General features: G+C 27.3%; 1 protein-coding gene across 1 annotated transcript; it reads right to left on the bottom strand.

The window, feature by feature from the left end:
- Nucleotides 1–1315: 1315 nt before the first annotated feature.
- On the bottom strand, nt 1316–9020 carry LOC114192981 (WAT1-related protein At1g44800-like). The gene is made up of 8 exons (XM_028082666.1): nt 8877–9020; nt 5858–6065; nt 3821–3883; nt 2674–2790; nt 2360–2591; nt 1986–2144; nt 1721–1872; nt 1316–1587 (listed from the first exon to the last, which is right to left on the bottom strand). Exons 2-8 carry the CDS (start codon nt 6055–6057, stop codon nt 1368–1370), a joined length of 1143 nt encoding a protein of 380 aa, XP_027938467.1. The 5' UTR covers nt 6058–6065; nt 8877–9020; the 3' UTR covers nt 1316–1367.
- Nucleotides 9021–24626: the final 15606 nt, after the last annotated feature.

The following is a 24626-nucleotide window of genomic DNA, read 5'->3' as shown; positions in this document are numbered from 1 at the left end:
ATCAGTTTCTATTCATAAACCATGGAAACAAAATATAGTGAGCCAGATCGAAAGAAAAAACAAAAACATAGAAGAAGAGAAAGATCGAAAACCATAAATCCATAAAATGTAGGTCATATCAAAATTAAAAAAATATATAGAAAAAAATGAGATCTAAAGGGAAAAAGATTGAAATAAACTTTGAAACCCAGAAATACAAGCCAAAATTAAACTTTGAAAACTAGAAATACAAACCAAAATCAGTGTTGGAGAGAACAAACCTTCCAAACCTTCAAAGGTGTGGTAAAGAGCCTTCTTTTACATAAAAAAGAAATAGCTAAAATAAGGGTTGAAGAGAACAAAATCGAACAAAAAAATTTGAAACCAAAATTAGCGAAGAAAGAAAAATAAGGATTTGCTCGTAGAGGAAGAGTGAGGCGACAGCAGGGGATGAGAGAAAAGTTGAGAGTGAAAAAATTAGGGTTTGAGGCAGCAAAGGATGAGACAAAAGTTGGGAGTTAAAAAATTTAGGGTTTGAGATGGCAGAGGGTGAGAGAAAAGTTAAGAGTGAAAAAATTAGGATTTTAGCACATGAGATGAATTTTTCTTTTTGAATTTAAAGCAAAAAAAGGAGATCACACGTGTAAGAGCCGCACTTTGCCCCTTGTCAAAAAAATGAAGTGTTTAAACTTTCCACTTTTAGTTAATTTTGTGTGTTCTTCTTTTTGTGGTTAATGAAAAAACTTGCACTTTATGCTACCTTCAATTGTATTATGTATAAATATAGATTTATTATTTAAAGTTTTCTTATTTTCTAATGGTTTGCAAAATTATATAAAGAATTTTACATAAACCTAGGATAGGAAAGATGTAAAGAAAAGTGTATTGGGAGATGGTGAAGCGAGTGATTTTGTGTGTGAATTAATAATAAAAATGGAAATAGGGAAACAGAAATATAAGTTAATAATGAAACAAAGGTAATTGACTAGGGTGGCAGTAGAAAAGAAAAGAGAAGAGAGGGTTCAAAGTAAAGAGAGGAGAGGAGTTAATTTGTTGAAGTTCAATTTTTAAAACTGAATTAAAAAAGAGTCAAAGTTCAAATTTTACTACAAATAGTTTAGTTTTTTCCATAATGATATGATGCAATTAATTATAGTATTATATAGATAAATTAATTTTGCCCAGTCCTGATTACCCTGTTCTGAAGAATAACTTAAGAGTCTCTTCTTTAATATGTTTCATGACAACTCTGATAATATATACATATATGTGTCTATAAAAGTTTGAATTAATTGACATAAGATGCTAACAAAATTTATTTATATTAAGCATCGATTTATCAGGCCTACATATGTAAAAAGGTAAAATGAAGTTTTTTTTTTCTTTTTTCAGTTTTTGTAAGGAGTTTCAGATACTAAAGTTATAGTATTGAGTGGTGAAGAACTTGGCACTACTGTAGCCGTTGATTCTGGGCCAGCAATCAAATCAGTGACATTTGATACTTCTGCAGCTGCCACAATTGGTTGCTGAGTCATGCCCTTTTTCTCATTACTTTTTCCCCACAAGAAGGAGTACAACCCCACCATGATCAAAACCATGCCCAACAACCTGCGTATACATACATTATACATCAGTGTTTTTTTTTTTCTCTGTGTCATACAAAAGCTACAACATTGTTCAAGGTTACTACTCTTTACACAGAATTGAAGCAGTAAAACCATTTAAGAAATATTATTCATACGTTCCAAAGGTTAGTGGTTGTCCAAGTATGAAAGCTTCTAAAAAGGCCACAAAAATAAGAGAGAGGGGATTGAACATTGGAGGATAAGTAGGTCCTTTGATTGCAACAGCCCATGATAATATGCAGAATGTAGCAGCAGTGGCCAATGCTCCCTAAACACATAAATAATAATCACTTCACAATCTTCATCACATTTAAGAACTAAGCTTCATCTTCATTCATTCATGTGTTTCATTGATTTCAAATATTGTAAAGAATATATTACAGAGTAGATTATGGTGAGCAGTTGCAGATTCCACTCTAATCTCCATGCAGCCTTACTAGAATCTATGCAGACACCTGCGATTCCTGATTGAATTGCTGCTATAACGCATGATAGCATTGTTCCCCAATACCTCAATGGAAATACTTTAAGCAATTGTACCTGTTTAATGAATTTAATACAGCAATTTCAGAAGGAAAATAGTCACAGTAAAAGCCTTTCTTCTCGCAGAACTATTGAAATTACTGTAACATGATACTAAACCGTTTGAAACATTAAATAAATTTAACAAAAAATTGGTTAAAAAAATTAAATTCGTATATTTTTAAAGTTGAGAAATTTAAGGCAGAATCTAAAATTGTGTATGAGATATGTACTTGCACAAGAAACCAAGCTGTGTATGAGAAGCAGCTGCAGATCAAGAGGAAAGTGCCCTGAAGCATGTGGGTAGGGTGTGCTGCAACAGCGGTTTGAGCATGATGAGTATGATGATGAAGATAAAATTGTTTTCCTTTGTAGAGAGTGGTAAGTAATGCTCCACCAACACACAGAATTGCCCCTGCACACTTAGTTCTACCAGCCCAAGTGTGGAGTCCCAATTTCTCGAATCTACATTGATTCATCAACTAATGGTGGTTATGTTGTTGATATTTGGCAGATTGAAGAAAATAGAGTGGTATGTTAGTGGTACCTGCAGATGACAGAGGTAAGGAATGTGCATATTGGAACCATGTTGAGAAAGTTGACAGAGTATGTAGCTGAAGTATCTCTCAGCCCATAGTAGAATAATCCTTGAGCCAGAGTCATTCTGTAGTTGGTGCCATCATAGTGTAAGAAGATCATAATGACATAGATAACGATAATTTGACAACTTTCTCTTATAACCTAAAATGACATCTTTTAAATGATTTTAGAATATAAAAGAATAAAAAGTTACTTAGAAAATATCATTTCAAATTATAAAATAAAGTTGTCAAAATTTAGTTATTAGAAAATTATTTTTTTAATAATATACGTATTTGTACGTTATACTCTTTATATGATATTTTACTCATCAAATCTATGATTCATATTGATCTTTATAAATAAAGTTAATTTAATCATTTTCGTTAAATTAACAATAATCTCATTTGAAATTTGTCATGTATCAAAATCTGAAAAAATGTCATATGTCAAACTAAAGAGGTCTTAAAATAAAAGATATCAAATTGACGGATAACACCTTCTAAATAGCGTTAATTTAACAAAGACTAAATTGACTCTATTTGAAATATATTTAAACTTAATTAAATAAAAATATAAATAAGAACAAAAGTCAAGATTAAATTACTAATTAATCCAAATAAAATCAAACACGGTTTTATAAAAGAGATAAGTCCTGTTTTATCATTTCTAAATCTTATAATAGGTTTTTATTATTTTTCATCTCATTTTTCTCTTTTAGCATAAACTTTTTTAAACAAGGGTGAAAGAATGCATTTCTAGAACAAAATATGTTTATTTTACTGATTAAACAGTTCATTCCTAGAAATGTGAACATGCGAATGTTGCATTTCTCATGTTACAAGTTTTCATAAATTGTTTCCGGAAATTATCGATTTTTAAAATAAAAAAATCTTCCATTTTTACTGTGTTTTTAAAAAATTATTTCTGGAAATAGTTAAATGTATCTAATTATTTTTTATAAAACATAAACCAAAAATAACATTCACAGTTATATGATTCATAAGAACATAACACGATTCCTTAAAACTATTTTTGTTGTAAATAAAAACAAACAAAGTTTGGAGTGGAAAGAGCAAATATAGGGGTGGAAATAGTAAGTAAAGAATTCATACCCCATTAATGCGTTAACGAAGAGCCAAAACCAAACTTTGGGAGTAAAAGTCAATGTGCGGTCTCTGCATTCACAACCCAAATCATTTGCAAGAGAAAACATCAACCACTAAAAAAACCAATTAAGAAAATATAATTTTATGTATGTGTTTAAGATATTAAATTATTTTATTTTTTATGTCTATTTATGAGTTAGATTTATGGCCCTAAGCAAAAGATTTATTTAATCAAAACTAAAAAATTATATCGGATAAAATATTCGTATTAATTATTTTAATTGTTTTAAATCCTTTTCAAAACAATATAAATAAACATGTCATTATATAGGAGAATTGTATTTACCTCTTCTGAAGTTATACTGAATGACATCTATGTTTCCCCATATTTTAAAATAGAAATTCATGTTTTTTATGTTTTTAATAAAATGATGCTCATCTTTTCTAATTTTTAAATAGATAGTTATTTCTCTTATAAGTTTAATAAATGATACTCACTTTGTTTATATTTTAATAAATTAAAATCCTCTTTCTTATTTTACTTAAATATGGCTCTTATTGATTATAACTTAAATAAAAAGTTATAGAAATTAAAAATTAAAATGTTAAAAGATAAAGATTTTTATTAAAAAAATTTAATCTTTAATTATTATATGTTACTGTTATCATAAAAATTATATTGTCGTGATAAACTGTATTTATTAAAATATAAATTTATACTTTTTTGAAAAAAGTATTAAAATAAAATAATAACTAATTACAAAATATATGATTAAATTCATTAAATTTTCAGAATTTTTCATTTAAGATTCGGTGAATATTATTTTTAAATCAGATAAAAGAGATGAATAAAGTTTTATTAAAAATATAAGAAAGATCACGTCCATTTAAAATTTAGATAAAAGTGAGTATCATTTTATTAACATTTGTGGATGGTTATTTTAAAACTATATATAGTAGGAATTTGTATTATTTCAGAGAAGATAAGTTTACTTTTCTTTTATTTAATATTTTTTTATAAAACAATTACTATAAAAAATAATTAAATAACACTATATTGATTAAATTATATACTATTTTATAAATACAAAAATATTAATATCTAAAATAATGACTATTATTAATAAAAATTATAATTAATTTATAAATTAGTGTTTAAATTGATTTGTATCATTGTTTAAAGAGACTTTAGCTACTTATGATTTTGGTAACTAATTAGAAATTAATTTAAACTCTAATTCAGAAATTAAATATAATTTTTTTATTAAGAATAAAGACTAATTTAGGTATCATTAATTTTTAGTTAATTTAAAAAATGGTATGTATCTTAGTCTATATAATAATAATTTTTTATTTTTAAATTTGATTATTATTTAATAATTTTCTTATAATGATCAAGGTGTATCATTAGAATTACTACCGTCATTCTTCTTTATAGAAAAGAAAATTAAATGAAACACACCATTTTAAAAAGGAAAATGTTTTTTTTTACACCTAATAACAACTTTCAAGGATAATACAGTTATTTTAAAAAATAGACTTTTGTATTTGTAAAAAAAAAAAAAAGGGTAAAATAATGAATGTAAAATGACTATAAAAGTTTATGGAGTATGAAACTAACCAAACTTTTTGAAAACTAAGTTATTATTTATGTTAGGAAAACAATAACTACGTTTAACAAATTTTAGTTAGTGAAAGAGCTTTCTCATAAGAGTCGTGATATAGGAGATCTTCTAAAAAAATAGAAAAAATGAAGAAGGAAAATAATAGAAGAGAAAGAACTACATTAGAAGATCTTAAACCCTAATACAAAGATTATTCAGAAGAGTAGTAGAAGTAGGTTGTGACTTGTGGGAGTTTCAAACCAAAAGCACTTGTGTTTTATTTTAGAACTCTTATAAACTTAATTTCAATCATTTTCCACATTAGAAAAAGGTTAGGCCAAACAAAAAAAGTAAAAAACCAGCTAATAAAAGTTGATATATATAAATAGATAATAAGAGAAAAATAATGAAGAAGTAAGAAATAGAATGAAAAACGTACCTTTCAAAGTAGAGAGCAAAAGGTGCAACACAAATTGCAGCAACAATATGACGATAAGCAATGAGTGAAAAGATGAAGGAACCCTGAACCAATATCACCCTTGAAAGAAGCTGCATCCCTGTCACAAAACCTTGCACCATTATCATGCTCAACACAACCTGCGATGACGTGAAACAATGCTTCAAACCCCTCTTTTTCATTGCTCTCTCTGCACAAAACAAAAACAAAAATCAATAAATAAGCTTCTCAACTCTCTCTTTATAACATAACACAACATGTAATTGTAAGTGTGAAACACCTAAAGAACAGAAGAAAAAGTGTTTGGAAACTTGTAAGGGAAATGAACATGGCGACAGATATGCAACAACACACATGAAAGAAAAAAAAAAACTGTTATCTTAGGAAAACCCTCGTGTCAGTCAGCATATGCCACTGGTTTTCTCCCATGTTGTCAACGTTAATTACATGTTGTGGTGTGTACATGCCATATATGATACGTGATGATAACACTGATCATATATACGCTTTAACTAAATAGTTAGATTGGGACGTTTCGTGTGGTAATTGAAGGTTGGTGCCGTGTTAGAATATGTTCTACATAAGGAAGTGCCTATGTTTTGAGGAAATTACTTAGGAGAAAGTTTCAGCGTGAAGAAAAGTGATGCAAAGTAGAGGAAGCAGTGAATTATTTGAGATTCAGAACCACCTTGTTTTTGGCTTTTTCTGTGGTATTCTTGGTTTCTCGATCACTTGTTTTGACCTAGACAACATATGACAGCATGAAATATATATTCATGTCGAACTAACACAAACGTTGAACATCAACAAGGAATTTATTAAACCTAGAGAGAGACTCGAAATACTTTATTACGTGACCACAAATGAGAAAACTCTCAACTAAACATTCTTAGACACCATTATTATTACATACCAAATTGCATTCATGTAAAGAGTTTAACTTTTCATTAGGGCAACATGTAAAGAACACACTTTCATATTATAGGTGACATGCATACGGTGTTTTGTAATTAAAATTTAGCAGTTCCAAATCTTTCGACTGCAAATTTTGTACGAGTTGAGTAATATATACATGCAACAATATAGCTACACTAGTTTGATGAGATTAAGAAAAAAAATAATTTTCTACGCGTAGTATATATTAAGAATGCATGGTTGAATTGAGTTTTTTCCATTTTTTACAATATCCGTCTTCATTTCAAAGAATTTTCACGACATTTGTTTAAGACATTCCGTGCTGCTTTTGGATGCCCCGTTTCTTCTGCCAAACTAGTGTCTACTTGTGAAGAAAAAAATGTTTTCCAAAATATTTATCACAAAACCAAAAGCTGTAATCAAACATAAATTGTATGTAAGTTAGTGAAAATGTTTTAATTCTAATAGAGTAAGATATCACACTGATAATAGGGAAATATGGTAAAAATATATATTTTAAATTTAACCGAATCTTATGAGATGAGATCAACATTTTATAATAGATAATTTAAATGAGATTTAATTCAAACAAAATTTTTAATCTAAAACTTTAAGATAATAAATTTATAAATTTTATATTTTTATATTGATTAACACTACCAAATTAAGGCCGATAAAAGTCTAGGCACAAATTCCGTATATGGATGGGACAAATTCTTGAAATAAATATTTTTTATTAACGTGTATGCCCATTACCTATAGCCCTTAATACACAATTAATTTAACTAAGTTATGAAAAGAAGATGCAATTAATGTGCTAACAAGAATAGCTCACAGTTAAGATACTTTAAAGACCGATCCACCATCTCTAAAGAAAAAACATTAACTAAAAATTTAAGTTGTAAGTTGATGAACACCACACCAAATTAGGTAATAATAAAAGTCTACCATATTAAATCATGGTGGGACGATACTGTTCTTACTCCGACACCTGAAAATGAGGACCACTACTATAAAACAACATCATTATAGTTCATTGAGAAAAATCAATTGATTGCAGGTAAAGGAACCAATTGAACATTTAGTTTTTGAATGTATTGATCCAACGTGACAAGTCTTTCGAGGATTATTAAAATAATATATTTATGGATTTTATTCCTTATATAATATTTAATTTTTTTTTTATTTTTATGAAACTTAAATTCACATCGGTTTGGAATCTTCTTAATAAACAATGGGATAAATTTTACTGATCTAACTACTAAAAGATTATTATTTTAACTTTGTAATTTTCAAATAGAAAGTTGTAAATGGGATAAATTAGTTTTCCTAAACAAGCACTCGCTAGATAATTTTCTTTACAAAAGTGAAAGAAATTAGTATGATCAGTTAAAACTATAAAACTTTTCTTCCACTTACCAAATAACAAATCACCAATAAATAATCTTAACTAGGAATTCAACTCTTGCCTTTAACTCTACAATAATTATTGGATGGGTTTGGTTTAGACTAATTAGGCAAAAAAAACATGATTGATAATTAGGGTTGACTTTTTCTACATAACAATCCAAATGCCAAAATTTAATACTCTTACCTAGATGAGCATCGGTACAAAATAGGTATATTAAATCGATTTTGGAGGGTATATTAGATTGGTTCCGCAACTAATCTAATATACATTGATGTAATATGTTAAAGATGTATTAAATCGATTCTGAAACAACCGATTTAAATATCTCTTACTAAAAAGAAAAAAAAATATTTTCGAAAGTGACCATGCAAAGGAACAAAAGAGAGAACAATGAACTACCAAAGACCATCAACAAACCACCATGAACCAACACCAACGAACCACGAACTAACCATCGTGGAGAACTCTCCACCCCAACCACAAACTTGACTAAGAGATTTTACGAAACACCATGGGGACCAATGGTGCACATTCGGTATAGCAGCAACATCACAAATTTGCTTCATTTGCAAAGGCGATGGGAAAGCACCAAGCACCAAGAAAGACAACTACAAAGAGAGTTTTCTCCACAAACAAAAACCCTAAGCATGAGAAAATGATGGAAAAAACACTAACTTGATGCATTGGTTGTTGAAGAGTGGCATGGAAGAGAAGAAGAAGCTTGGTGAAGAGTAGTGCGGTAGTGGTACGGCACGACGACGGTGGTCAATGGTGCCTGGAAGAGAAGAAGAAGCAATGGAGGTGCGAGAGAGAAGACCATGGAGGCGAGGGAGAGAAGAAGTTCAAAAAGTGAAAAGAGATTTTGTAATTTATAGTGCAGAAAACATATTAGATCGGTTGTTTTTTAAACCGATCTAATATGTATATATTAGACCAATTTTCTCTATTACCAATTTAAAATATTTTTCAGTATTTACAAAATTGTCACCGTGTTTTAAATTAAATTGGTTCTGCTTCAACCGACATTATATCCTGTTCTAATATCACCATTTTTCACTAGTTGATTTTTTTTTACCGGCACCCTTACCTAGGTGATTTTAATATGAACGAAAATTTTCAACTATAATGTTAAATGATTTTTTCGATTGACGTGAACTAAAATTATTTTTAGATAATGTCAAACAAAAATAGTTTTTTTGAACAATGTCAATAATTATTTCTTGACCAATGCTCATTAAAATTTTCTTCATGACCATGGAAAATTTATTTTTCAACCGTTATCTACAAAAATTTTCCTGTGAAAGTTTATAAACATTATATTCGGTCATTGTCTAAAACAATTGTTTTTTTATTGACATCATTAATATTATTATTTTTTAATTTATTATTAATTAAAATTATATATATATATATATATATATATAATATAATTAAAAATTCAAATTCAACAACAATTTATACATATTTGAATCGTTATTAACTGTTATCAATGTCTAAATGATTAAAATTAATAACAATTCAAATTCTATGTATTCAATTTTTTAGAAATTATAAAATTCTCAAATCAAACACAAATTTAAACTTTATAGTAATCTTAATATTTTTAATGTTTGATATTGAAAAATTTTCTTTTAAAAAGTTGAAACTTAATCATCAAATCGAATATAAAGTTTGTGAATATATTTATTTTCTCCCTTATTTTTGTTAAATTCATCTTTGCCAAACTTGCATTAACTTATATTTGAATATTTTCCATGAAAGGATTTCACTTTCTTGATTCTTAGATGGCATGTCTTCTAAATATGCTTATAATAGGAAGACTCTGTTGGTTTTCTCGTACGGAGCACAATAATTCCGACGACTTAATACCTTTTTTAGTTTTAGAATCAGAATAACTAATATGATCACTTTTTGTTTTATTGAAATAAAAATACATCCTCTAACGAGGTTAACCTTAATAGTGGGATCACATTTATTCACTTTAATAAATGTTGGACTAAAAAGGTTAAAAAGAAAATTGAATAATTGTATAATTAATAGTGAGATAAAAAAAAAAGGTATTTAGTCATTTCTAAATTAAGAGGAACCTTAACGAGAGGTAACTCAAGATAAAGAACCTTGAAGAGGAACACATGAATTTATCAATTCATTAGCAAACTATGAAACTTACATATGTAATAGTTTAAAAATATTACTTTTATTTAATAGTCGGGTTATGCAAATTTTCACCTGGAAAAATATATTAGAAACTAGTTGAACAAATTTGTAAAAAATTATGCATTTTCACCTTTTATTTGTTTTGGTTGAAAATTTATTTTTCTCTGTGTGAAAACAAAATATAAAACTCAATAGTATGAACAAAATACTATGATACATATGAACTGAGAGGGACAGAGAGTACTTACCTTAGTGCAGGCTTAAATGTTTTGAAGATGCTTTAGGTATCAAATGAAATGGAGAAAGTATTAGAAAATCTCTTCAATGTTGAACCTTCAAAATATAAGAACGAATTCTCAACCATAAATATTTAATCAAACATTATTGAAGTTCATGTTATACCTTGTTGCCCAGATGAAGAACATTGTGTTTGACTAAGGAGAGATGAAGATAACAATCTACAATTCGAATATTCGTGTTTGTGTTATTTTTTATCTGTCAAATTCTAATGATAACAAATTATCAGATAAATAAAAGAGTTTTCCTTGATTTGTGTTTGAATTCGTTGAAGAAAACAAACTATTTTGTTGCCACATTCCTTAAAATTAAAACTCATTCTAAATATATTTAAATTAAACTTACTTGATTTTCCCTTTTCACGAATTCAACTTTAAAAAAAAAATTATCTATCAACCAATCAGAAATTAATTATAATAAATTTATGATATACATATATTTGCGTTAAAAATGAGTGTATTGACTATTTCTTCTCCACTTTATTAAATTACTATTCGTTAAACATAAATATAATACAATAAGTTTATATAGGTTTAACATGAAAATTTTTTCATCCGATTACGAAGAGTGATAAATTATTTACTAGTACGTGAAAAACAACTTTGAAGGAAAACACTTGAAAAATATTTCATATGCTTTCGGTTGTTAAAATATCTATGTAAACCTAAATTACAACAGAGTTTTTGGATATATTAGACTGATCCAAGTATTGATCACTAAAAATATGCAAAGAAAGTAATGAAATGTGTTCGAGAAATAGGTGATTATGTGGTTATGAATAAACAAACTAGTGATTTATTATTCTCGTATATCTTCATACATTTTAAACTTTATTAATGTCACACATGTTCTGTGTCTTTTTCATCAAACATACAACTATCATCAAAATACAAAATAAATATTACCAAAATCATGAATATAGGATTCTGATAACATTAAAAAAATAATAATTTAAAATATGTTATTCGTGCTTCTGATTTCCCCTCACATTTTAACAAAGGTACTTCCTAAAAATAAAATTAAAAGATTATGTTGACATATATATTCCTTAACTTGCCTATATCTATAAATTTGATAAAAAATTTACATATTCTCGTAGAAAACAAAAGGTTAAAATACGTTTTTTTTTTCAATTTTCATTGAGTATTGAGTTTTGCCATTTTAGTCTTAATATTGTATCTTTGTTCGAATATGTTTCAATTTTCATCAGTTTTGTTTAATTTAATATTTTTTGTTAATGTCGTTTAAATAACTAATGGTAGTGAATAATAATGGTCACGTGTTATTTTGTATTTTTTTTTATTTTTTTAAAAATTTTTTAATTTTAAAAAATGTTCACTATTAATCTCACATGTCACGAGTTAATATTTTATATTTAATTTGATTTTTATATTTATTATTTTTGTCCAATTTAGTCTCAAATTTGTTTAAAATTAAACATTTTTTTTCTTCTGAAATTGATACCAAATTTAATTTTTATATAAAACTTATAATGATATTTTTATTAAAATTTACATTTTTATTAAATATTTTTTTAAAGGTTATTATTATTTTAAAATTAGAACAAAATTTTTAAGAATGACAACTAATACCATATATCTAAAATTTTAAACTAATTGTACCCTAAATCAAAATATTTAATAAAAATGAGAGAACAAAATTAATGAAAAATTGTACATCCACAACTTTTCATATCATCCAATATAGGCCTGCTATATATACTCCCCTTTTTCTGCTACACACGTTTTTTGTTTCTTTTAAATTTTTTGTTTCTTTTTTTTTTCTCATTTTCAAAACACTATTATGCTTTTTTAGATATTACACACTATTTTATGTTTTCACCTCTCAACCTATTGATAATATTTATGATATCATAAACATTAATTGAAATAAGTTTATTTTTTCGAATTAAATTAAAATAACTTTCACTTTCTCAATATAATTCCAGTGAAGCTTTGGCTAAAAATTTCTTCCAAAAACATATTCTCAAAAAAAAATTGTTTTATTATTATTAGTATGAAATTTCTTTTTTCATAATTTATAAAGCACTCTCTCTAAAATGTTAAGGAAACAAAAATGTATTAAAAGAATTACATTCTGAAATGTAAAAGCAAATTCAAAGAAGTTTAATTGATTTTCGCTTTTCATTGATTTTTTTAATTGAAAAAAAAAATATCTATCAACCGATAGAAATTACAATACATTTATCCAAAATAGGTATTGCAGAAAAATCATAAATGTATCATATACAACTATTTGCCATAGAAATGAGAGTATAACTATTTTTTGTACATCAAAATACTCGTTCTTATATTTGGGTGGACAAGTGTGAGCCATGCAATTCATACCTCATTCCATGAAATCCTGTGATATGCATCTGCTAATTTAATCGATACAAATAATACAATAAAAAATAAAAACCTTTTAAGTAAAATGTATAGTAAACAAATAAATTATAAAAGAATACTCGATCAATAATTCTAATAGAAAGAAATGTGTGAATAGATATAATTTATTTAAACTATTAAGGATAAGAATTTCGCATAAACTGTGAAAATAAAATACTAAATAAGAACTACGTTATTATCAAGTGTTAGAATATGTTTTGCATATACAACCAGCACAATCAAATATTAAAGCATTATTGAATTCATGATGAAAATAGAATTAAAAAACGTACCTGAATTTGTGAGTTGAAATAATGAAAGCGATGAGATTAACAATTTCAGATGTAGAACAGCTCAGGGTCCTTCTTAGGTTTGATGAAAGGAAAAGATCGAGAATAATATGGGGTATTTATACAAATAGGGAACACAATATTCCTTTTATGTAAAATCTATTAGTTACATTTAAAATTTTAATATATTTTTAATTTGGTCCATCGTCAAATTATATTGCTTATGGTATCTAGACCATTAATCTCTTATGACATATATATCTTTAGTCATAACTTTTATATTAATTTGACCACTTTAATGTTTTGACTAATAAAATAATAACCATAACCCATTTAATATATATATATATATATATATATATATATATATATATATATATATATATATATATATATATATTAAGATAAGAATTTTGCATAGTAAAATAAAATACTATCAAGATGTTAAATAATAATATTAATTATTTTTGCAAATGTTACAAGAAATAATATTTTAGGAACAAAAGTGGGTTTGATAGATATTGAAAAGTCAAACAATTGATAGAGGGTAAGAAATTGTCTAACAAAAATACATTTTTTTTTTTAAAAATAGAACAAAGAAGAAAAAGTAGAACTTCTATAAATTACCTACTAAATTAAAAATTTATACAATTGAGAATAAAATATTTTGAAGTAATAATTAAAAGACAAATTCAAATATTAAAAATGATAAAATATGTATCTTAAAATGATTTAATTTGATAAAATGAGGTTCGTATTTTCTTATGTGTAATGTGCCAATAAAATCACAAATAAAGAAAAAAAATGTATAATAATAAAGAGAAAAATACCATTAAAATATGAATAAACTCGGGATATATCAAAGGAGTTGGCAAAATAAGAAAGAAAATGAAAATTTTATGTAATAAAAGAAATAACAAATCAAATGAAAAGAAGTCAAGACAAAAAAACATTGTTTTATAACATTTTGATCAAATTAAAGTTGATTTATTGATCAGTTGATATATATATATATATATATATATATATATATATATATATATATATATATATATATATATATATATATATATATATATATTACTTATACTTATATTAATGTTTAATCAGTTTAGATATTCATATTTATTCATAATAATAAATGATATCAACAATAAAAGAAATAATAATACTAATAATAATAATAATAATAATAATAATAATAATAATATTTTATTATTATTATTGCAAGAATCTAGAAAATGATTTAAGAACAGTGATGTTTTGTATAAAAGAACACTAATATTTTAATAATAAAAAAATTTATATACAAAGAGTTATGATAGTTAAATTTCTTTTTGTATATTTTTATACTCTTTACATAAAAATTAATTTTTGTTTCAATTTGATAAATAAAAAATGAGATTAAATTAAAACAAAATAAAAATATAAGAATCAAATTAAAAATGATGAAATAACATATAACATAACATTGACACGTAATATTATCATGAACACTACCATATGTCACGAATTTAAATTGATAATGACAAATTATTTAAAATTTTAAAAGAATTAAAAACTAAAAAATATTAGAAAAAAAAATAGAAACTAATATAAGACACATACGCTTCTACTACGTTACTAATGAAAAATATTTCATTACATCAAATTTTTTAAATTTAAGATAAAATTGAGATAAATAAAAATAAAATGAATCAATATTTTTTTAAAAATAAGGAAAAAAAACATACTTTAACCTTCAAAATATTCACGTAAATATTTTTTATTTATACGGAACTGATTTGATTTATTTTGGATTGTTTTGTTTAGGACAATTTAATACTAAATAACTTATTAATACAACAGTATTTTACACAGTTAAAATATTATGAAATATTACATTATAATAGTAAGATGTTTATTGTTTATAATTTTTAATATTTATTAAATAATATTCACTATTTATTAGTTATTATCTATTATTTCAATTGTTATTTGTCACTTATATGATGACTATTGATTATTGATTTAGTTATTGTTTAATGATTACTATTGACGATAGATTATTGACTACTCATTAGTTATTATATTTATTATTTAATAATTAATAACTATTATTTATTATTTTCTATAGTCTCTTAACCTAAATTTTTTAATGCCCAAAGTGCGGCCCAATAGTTCAATGTGTTTCTTTTTATATATTAGGCCAAGACCTTAGAAAATAATTTCCTAGGTTTCTTTTAAGCTATTAGGGCATTTTGGTTGTTGATATTCTGTATTTATGCATTTTGTTGCTTCTTTTATCCCTACATTAGAGATTTTTTTATAAATTTATTTGTCTTTTTCTTAAGATTATTTTTTAATATAAGAAATATTCTTAATCAGAGAATAAAGGTGGTGGGAGAGTGAAGATCTCATTGAATGTGATCATTCAACAAAGATTTCTAAGTCCACTCCACCATAATTACACTTTTATTTTGAAAGCCAAATTAAAAGCAAATATGTAAATCTATAAAGCATTTTTAATTTAACCCATTTTAATCTTATTCCACTTTTAAATTTAACTAACATTTATATTTAATGTTGGAAGTTCCACATTAACTACATTAACTAGAGATAAGACGATTTCATAGTACATAATTAGGGTGTAAAATTCACCTTACAAGCTGGTTTTGTGGTTAAGTTAAACTTAAAGTCCACTTTTCTAACATCGTATCAGAGTCATTAAAAAAAAGTCTATCCTAACGAAATTTCTTAGACATGTTTTAGTCTCACGCACAAGATGTATATACTTCGACATGCCGGTTTTATATTTTTGTGGGATTAAGTTAAACTTAAAGCCCACTTTTAACATTTAATTGTTAAATTCAATTTTCTTTTACATCATCATTGAATGAGTAAAATAATATATATTACTATCCTTCGTAATACTTTGTAAAATAATTTCTTCTTGGTGGATGGTTAAAAAAAAAGTATAACATTTGGATATAGAAATTAATGGATATTAGGTATAAGGTCACAATTTCATTAATGTATATGTTGGATTCCAACTTTGATTTATTTAATGAATTACACATGATGCTGTTACGAGGTGATATATGAATTTGACAACATGTTCCTTTGTCGGGAGTTACTATTCTTGGATTAAAGAGAATTATTTGACTATATTTTCTTACATTTGTATTAAAGAGAGAGTCTAAGTATTTTACTACAAAAAATGGTTATGATAAAACACACTTATATTTATTGCATGGGTAAAACAGAAAAATAAAATTAAAAAACAGAGAAAAAGTCAGTCAACTTTTCTGCTACTTTTAACATATTGAAAGGAAATAAAATGACAGAAAAAATAAATAAAATTCTAATTTTGTAGTCATAAGAAAACGTTCAGGAATTTAATGATTTCACAATATAATAACTACATTAGTTTGTTTGAAAAATTCTATAATATCAAGAGTCGTGACAAACTGAAACCGCATATTATAACTTTTGACAAGGTTCTATAATTCTAATCAATCACTTAAGTATATCAATTATTTTGACAAATGCACCAATTAGATACCATAAAATAAAAGCAGATGGGGTCCTGCTTTTTGTTTTTTTATCCATAAATATTTCTCAACATTATTTATTATTATTATTATTATAATAACAAGTCATTTATATTATTATTATTATGGTTAAGGTAATGAATTTAAGTCTATAAATTGACTTAATAAAGTGTGACATCAATTATCTTATGACGGAGGATAAATGGATCGAGTCACAGTTGAATCTTGGTGTTTGGAATGTTATGCTCTTAAGTAGAAAGAGTTGAGTTATATCATGACTAATTACTACAACTTTTGGCCTAGTGGTAAGTGTTCTAATATCATTGGTTTATGAAAACATGAAAGGGCAATAACCCTTTTAGCAAGGTGATAATTTTGGTATTTGGTCTTCTATCTATAGATTACTAGTTTTTTTACCCGTGCAACGCACAGGGTTTTTTAGATTTTATATATTTGTAATGGTAATGAACAATGAGTGTTATGCAATAATCTATATATGAAAATATGATGTCTTAAAAAAATTGTCAAGTGTAAAAATAGAAAACATAAGATAAACGAATTAAGAACATAATAAAATAAACATACTGTTGTTTCTTTGAGAAGCATTGTTGTTGTATTTCATTTTGTCTTTGGTTGTCTATTTTTTTATCTGCAACAACAAACACAAAAAAGATTACTGATAGAAATGTTAAGCTATGCTGAAAATATTATTTCTTTAAAAGACAATGATTTTCCTCCAATAGGGAACAAAACATGCAATACTTTGAAAGATAACAATTGAAGAAGAAGCAAAAAGACAAATAAGTTCATGTATGTTCTTACAAACTAATAAGTTAAATTCGAAATCAAAAATAATAAATTACATACCTATAATTTCTTATTTGTCAAAGAGTTTCAAAAATTTCTTTGTACACAACGTTTTTTGTTGTGTTTGTGACATTAAAATCTTCATCCAGTATAAGTATTTTCAATCCTCTTTTAGTTTTTACTCTAGAGATAGCAACATATAGCTAGCAGTTGAGAAATCTTGACATTGCAATCATGATTTTTTTGAGAAGTGGACATGATGATGAAAGAAAGCTTTAAAAACCTGCACCGTGATCAAGAATCGGAATTATTATTTATTAGTGGATTATTTTAATGTTGTAATCTGAATCAGTTTAATAATGAAAACGTGTGGGAGATAAAAGAGCAGTTTAAATACTTACAATTAATCATCATTATCTCGAGCAGTGCGAATATTAATGAGTTTGAATATTGATTGACACGTTTCAAATTGACACGTTTAATGCATTGGAATATACGATGTTTTGTAAGACAAAGAGGTTTTAAGTGATTCGTGGCAATGATAAATAGTGATTTCCAATGCGTTACAATTTTTCATATTTATGTAATATTTATATAAAGTTATTAAAATATTAAATATTTAAACTTCACGTTAAATGATTTTGGAATGCGAATGTTATAAAATATAATATTTAATGTTTACGTTAAATTATTTTTTTTTTAAAAAATAATAAGTAATATTTAATGCTTACATTTAAATTTTGAATTTAGGTGGAATGATAATTAATTTTGATTAATTCCAAATATAATTAAAATTTATTTAGATTACAAATGTGCTATAATTCTGATTTTCATTTTTTTTATCAAAGAACATCATAATTAAAATAATTACATTGACATAACTATATAACATCAAGAGTGGGTACAAATATAACTACTTAGAAGAAGATGAAGATGAACTGTTTCCTTCAGAAAGCTGAAAAAAAAAAAACAGATCTGGATATAAAAAAAGAAATGTGGACGTTACCCAACTTCTACTAAGCTCATTCATCTGACAAAAAAAATTCCAAAATAGAACTAAAACAAAAAATATTACAAAAGAAGCAAAAATACAAAGAGATCTAAAGATGAAGATTATCTGGAGCCATGGTGTTGTCTGAAAAAAATCAAAATCTGGGTAAAAAGATGAACTCTTCATTTCAAGCCTGTAAACAAAAAAAAAAATAGCATCAACAAAGAGTGGGTACAAATGTAAGAAGATGAAGATGAAGTTGAATTGTTTCCTTCAAAAGCTGGAAAAAAATATCTGGATAAAAAAAAAGAAATGTGGACGTTACCCAACTTCTACTGAGTTCATTCATCTGAAAAAAATTCCAAAACAGAACTAAAACAAAAAAATATTACAAAATAAGCAAAAATACAAAGAGATATGAAGATGAAGATTATCTGAAGCCATGGTGTTGTCTGGAAAAAATTAAAATCTGGGTAAAAAGATGAACTCTTTATTTCAAACCTGTAAACAAAAAAAAATAGCATCAACAGAAAGTGGGTACAAATATAAGAAGATGATGAAGATGAAGATGAACTCTTTCCTTTAGAAACTTCAAAAAAAAAACAGATTTGGATAAAAAAAAGAGATGTGTACGTTACCCAACTTCTACTGAGCTCATTCATCTGAAAAAAATACCAAAAAAGAACTAAAACAAAAGAATATTACAAAAGAAGCAAAAATACAAAGAGATATGAAGATGAAGATTATCTGAAGCCATGGTGTTGTCTGAAAAAAATCAAAATCTGGGTAAAAAGATGAACTCTTCATTTCAAGCCTGTAAACAAAAAAAAAATAGCATCAACAGAAAGTGAGTACAAATATAAGAAGATGATGAAGATGAAGATGAACTCTTTCCTTCAGAAACTCGAAAAAAAAAAGATTTGGATAAAAAAAAAGAGATGTGTACGTTACCCAACTTTACTGAGCTCATTCATCTGAAAAAAAATACCAAAAAAGAACTAAAACAAAAGAATATTAAAAAAGAAACAAAAATACAAAGAGATATGGAGATGAAGATTATCTGAAGCCATGGTGTTGTCTGAAAAAAATCAAAATCTGGGTAAAAAGATGAACTCTTCAATTCAAGCCTGTAAACAAAAAAAAAATAGCATCAACAAAAGGTGGGTGGGTACAAATATAAGAAGAAGAAGATGAAGATGAACTCTTTCCTTCAGAATCTTGAAAAAAAAAATAGATCTGGATAAAAAAAATGTGGACGTTACCCAACTTCTACTGAGCTCATTCATCTGACAAAATTTCCAAAAAAGAACTAAAACAAAAAATATTACAAAAGAAGCAAAAATACAAAGAGATATGAAGATGAAGATTATCTGAAGCCATGGTGTTGTCCGAAAAAAATTAAAATCTGGGTAAAAAGATGAACTCTTCATTTCAAGCCTGTAAACAAAAAAAATAGCATCAACAGAAAGTGGGTACAAATATAAGAAGATGATGGAGATGAAGATGAACTCTTTCCTTCAGAAACTCGGAAAAAAAACAGATTTGGATAAAAAAAAAAGAGATGTGTACATTACCCAACTTCTACTAAGCTCATTCATCTGAAAAAAATACCAAAAAAGAACTAAAACAAAAGAATATTACAAAAGAAGCAAAAATACAAAGAGATATGAAGATGAAGATTATCTGAAGCCATGGTGTTGTCTAAAAAAATCAAAATCTGGATGAAAAGATGAACTCTTCATTTCAAGCCTGTAAACAAAAAAAAATAGCATCAACAAAAAGTGGGTACAAATATAAGAAGAAGAAGATGAATATGAACTGTTTCCTACAAAAACTCCAAAGAAAAAAAAATATTTGGATAAAAAAAAAGAAATGTGGACGTTACCCAACTTCTACTGAGCTCATTCATATGAAAAAAATTCCAAAACAGAACTAAAACAAAAAAAAATATTACAAAAGAAGCAAAAATACAATGAGATCTGAAGATGAAGATTATCTGGAGCCATTGTTTTGTCTGAAAAAATCAAAATCTGGGTAAAAAAGATGAATTCTTCAGTTCAAGTCTGTAAACAAAAAAAATCAACAGAAAGTGGGTCCAAATATAAGAAGATGAAGATGAAGATGAACTCTTTCCTTCAGAAACTCAAAAAAAAAAAAAAAAAGATCTGAAAAAAAAATGTGGATGTTACCCAACTTCTACTGAGCTCATTCATCTGACAAAAATTCCAAAAAAGAAATAAAACAAAAAATATTATAAAAGAAGCAAAAATACAAAGAGATTTGAAGATGAACATTAGGTGGAGTCCATGCTATTTCGATGGACTGAGAAAGAGCGGAGAAAATCAGAAGAAAGTCGTGCAATAGAGAATGAGAAAGTGAGAATGAGAAGAAGATGAAGCGAGAATGAGAAACGAAAAGTCAGAAAGAGAGAGAAGAGGTTTAAGAGAGAGAATTGAATCTGAAATTTGAAAGTGGAGAGAGAGGAAAAAGAAGCGGTGGGATACGTGGAGAAATATAATTGATTTTGTTTTTGAATATTTTTACAAAGTGCCAAAATCATGAGAGCGTGACACGTAAGTGTTTTTACTTTTTGTAGATAAAATTTTTTGAATTGAAGTGTGTGATATATAGGGATGTCAACAGGGCGGGTAGGGTACGTGTAGTAGCTCCCCCGTACCCTACCCGCTGGATAAATATCCACGGGTACGGATACTATGATATTCATACCCGCCCTGTTAACACGTGGGTATCAAAAATATTCGTACCCGCGGGTAGCGGGTATCCATTTTTAATATCCATTTTCTATCTGTTGCGGGTTTTATCTGCGAATATCCGCGGATACGGATTTTTTTGACATCCCTAATGATATATAGTATTTAATTGAAAAAGTTGTTATTTGTTAGTTCCCATTTGTATATAGATATAGATTCGAGGGTTCCCTCTTAATTTTCTCTTATCATTAGAGAAGAAAAGTAAAAAACATGAATATTATGCAGAAGAGAAAAGAACATAAATATTACGCGAAGAAAAAAAAGTAAAAATATTATATAACGTCCTCATATATATATATATATATATATATATATATATATATATATATATAAATAAGCCAAATTATTATAATCTTATAATTTTTGGTAGATCCTCTCATATCATGCATTCATATAAGGATATCGGGTATGAAAATTAAAGGAAAAAGAGAAAATAATAAATGGTATGATAGATTCAAATTTTACTACGATAAATATTTGCGATTTTGATAATATATTAAATTAATGACTTTAAGTATATTTTAACCCTACAAAATTTTCTGGGTAAAGTAAGGTTCGTTATAGTTTATATAATATAATTTAATTTTATCTATTTAACTATTACACTGATCCTAAATCTATAAATGAAAAAAAAAACAATTTTACAGAAATAAAAACCTCTAAATTATAATTTTTTTAACATAAATTAAAATTTCAATTTAAAAGAAATAGTTTGAAGGTCAAAAGTTCATTATTTTTGCCGAGCGACAACCTACTGTCTGATTTTGATGTATTACGTCCATGTGACGGACCAGAATATTAGAATTTGTTCTTGGTGGGGATTCATGTTTCTGTAGAACAGTCTATAAGTATTTGATGAAAAAGAACGAACTGTGTTTATGAAATAACATTTTTAGAGATCTTTCAATATTTATTGTTTTTAAGTTTCTTTAAAAAGTTTTAAAACTGATTTTCTTTTGTTATGCTTTCTTCATTTTTTTCACTGAAACTTTTGAATGTACATTTTAATAAAAATATTATATCCTATTAAACTTTACAAATAAATAAAAGTAAAAATCCAACAATCACATAAAAGAAAATCAAATTTTAGTTCACGTTTCTTTTTTAGGACAAAACTAATGCTAATAAACTTTTTTTTTACACATTACACGTTAATAACTTTAGTAAATCAATAGTTAGCTAATGTAATTTGGTCTAGTTCACAAAGCATAATCCTAATGAGGAGACAAAAAAATTCACAGAACCAAAAAGTCTTCTATTAAAAAGTTCACAAGATAAAAAAGGTTCACAAAAATTCTTGATAAGCTCATGACTTTTCTTTTTAAACATGAAAAATATATTATTAATCTTTCGAATTAGATCAATTTGTCTTGACCTTCAGCTAAATTGATTATAATTGACCTTCAACTAAAGTATGCTCATGTCGACCTTCGGTCTAGGTTGACCTGTTTCGAACATCAGCACACGTCGGCTTGAGACGACCTTCGACCTGAGTCAGGCTAAGTTGGCCAAATTTCAACCGATGCAAACTCGGCCGAATTCGACCAAATTTTGGCCAAAGGCGACTGTGTCAAAATTCAGTCAGGGCTAACTTGGGCTTATTTCACTAAGTTTCAGTCAGGGCGGACATGGCCAACATTTGGCCTCAACTAAAATTCATCCAAATTCAATTGAGTCTAACACGACCGAAATTTGACTGAATTTGGCTGATTCGCCCTCAGACAAAATTTGACTGAGTATGTTTGGTCGAATTAAGTTGAACTACATCCGGGGCCAAAATTTTGACGAACTCCATTTATTCGACCAAGGTCAAATTCGGCCAATCGTCCATGACCAAATTTTGATCGAAATTCGACCAAATTCGCGAGTTGGCACTAACAAAAAGTTGGCTGAATTTTGTCACATCGACCTCGTCCAAAATTCGCCTGAATTCGGGTGATTCGACGACAACCAAATTCGGCAAGTCGACCCCAACCAAAATTTCTGGAGAGTTAGCCTTGACTAACATTCAGCCCTACTCCAACCTTCTAAACCTTTGGCATGACGCATCTCAACCTTCAGCCTGACCTAGCTTGTCTTGGATTTCGGCATGGATTGGCTCGTCTTAGAAGTCGACATGAGTTAGCCTGTCTTGACATTCGTCCCTAGTCTGCTCGTCTTGTTCTTCGGCCCAAGTTGGTCTATCTTGTCCTTCAACAAGGATGGGCCTGTCTTAGCCTTTGGCCCTACCTAGAGCGCCTGTCTTGGTTTGTCTCATCCTTTGGCCTAGCCTGAATCGTCTAGGCCTTTGGCCCAATAAGGCCTTCTACCTTAGGCCCGAACCAGCCTGTCTAGACCTTCGGTCCGGGTTCAGCTCGTCTCAATCTTTAACCCGCGTTAGCTCGTCTCGACCTTCTACTTAGGCCGACATGTCTCGACCTTCGACTCAGGCCGACATGTCTTAACCTTCGACCCTGACCAAAACTTCTCGACTCTCAACTCGAGTCGACCGTGTTGACCTCTGGTTTGGGTCGACACATCTCGATTTTTGACCCGGGTCGACCTAGGGATGTCAACGGGGCGGGTAGGGTACGGGTAGTAGCTCCCCCATACCCTACCCGCTGGATAAATATCTGCCCCGTACCCATACCCATATCCGTCGGGTATCCGTTAAGCGGGTACCCGCCTATTTTCTTCATATCCGCGGATATCCACGGGTACCCGCGAATATTTACAAAATTATTTAAAAAATAAATATTTAATCATAAATTCAAATAAAATAAAATACATCACTGTCATAAATTTTAAATAAAGTTCAAATAAACTCAAGTTCATACAAGTTCAAATAATTATAAAAGTAAATATAAAATGACGTTCAACACAATAAAAATTCTTTAATTAGTGTTTTGATCAAAAAGTCCACTTTCTCCAATTGATTCCTAAAAAATAAACAAAATAAACAAATAAGAAACCTCAATTGCCACGTGCCAAATATTCTTATTTTGATTTTATCATTTGACAACAAACATACCATAAACATCATTGTCTATATAGGATTTGATGTATATGCCTAATTTCAAATAAAGGGAAGAGAAGAATGTCAATGGGTGTACTTGGAAAAAGACAATGTACCAATACTTGAAGTTTGAAGAATGAAAATAAAAGACAAGATGTGCAACTTAGAAAAAATTAGGCCATAATGTTTTTTACTAA

The sequence above is a fragment of the Vigna unguiculata genome, chromosome 8 (assembly GCF_004118075.2).
Source record: "Vigna unguiculata cultivar IT97K-499-35 chromosome 8, ASM411807v1, whole genome shotgun sequence".
NCBI classification, from domain to species: Eukaryota; Viridiplantae; Streptophyta; class Magnoliopsida; order Fabales; family Fabaceae; genus Vigna; species Vigna unguiculata.
Note: the sequence above shows the minus strand (reverse complement) of the source record. Positions and strands in the feature narration are given on the sequence as shown.

What these genes read in the sequence shown, in the direction of transcription:
- LOC114192981 (XM_028082666.1), bottom strand. Translation starts at nt 6,057, where the DNA reads ATGAAAAAGAGGGGTTTGAAGCATTGTTTCACGTCATCGCAGGTTGTG. An exon ending in TTTGCTCTCTACTTTGAAAG is followed by an intron (nt 3,884 to 5,857) that starts GTACGTTTTTCA and finishes TTGTGAATGCAG; the next exon opens with AGACCGCACATTGACTTTTA. An exon ending in TTCGTTAACGCATTAATGGG is followed by an intron (nt 2,791 to 3,820) that starts GTATGAATTCTT and finishes CACCAACTACAG; the next exon opens with AATGACTCTGGCTCAAGGAT.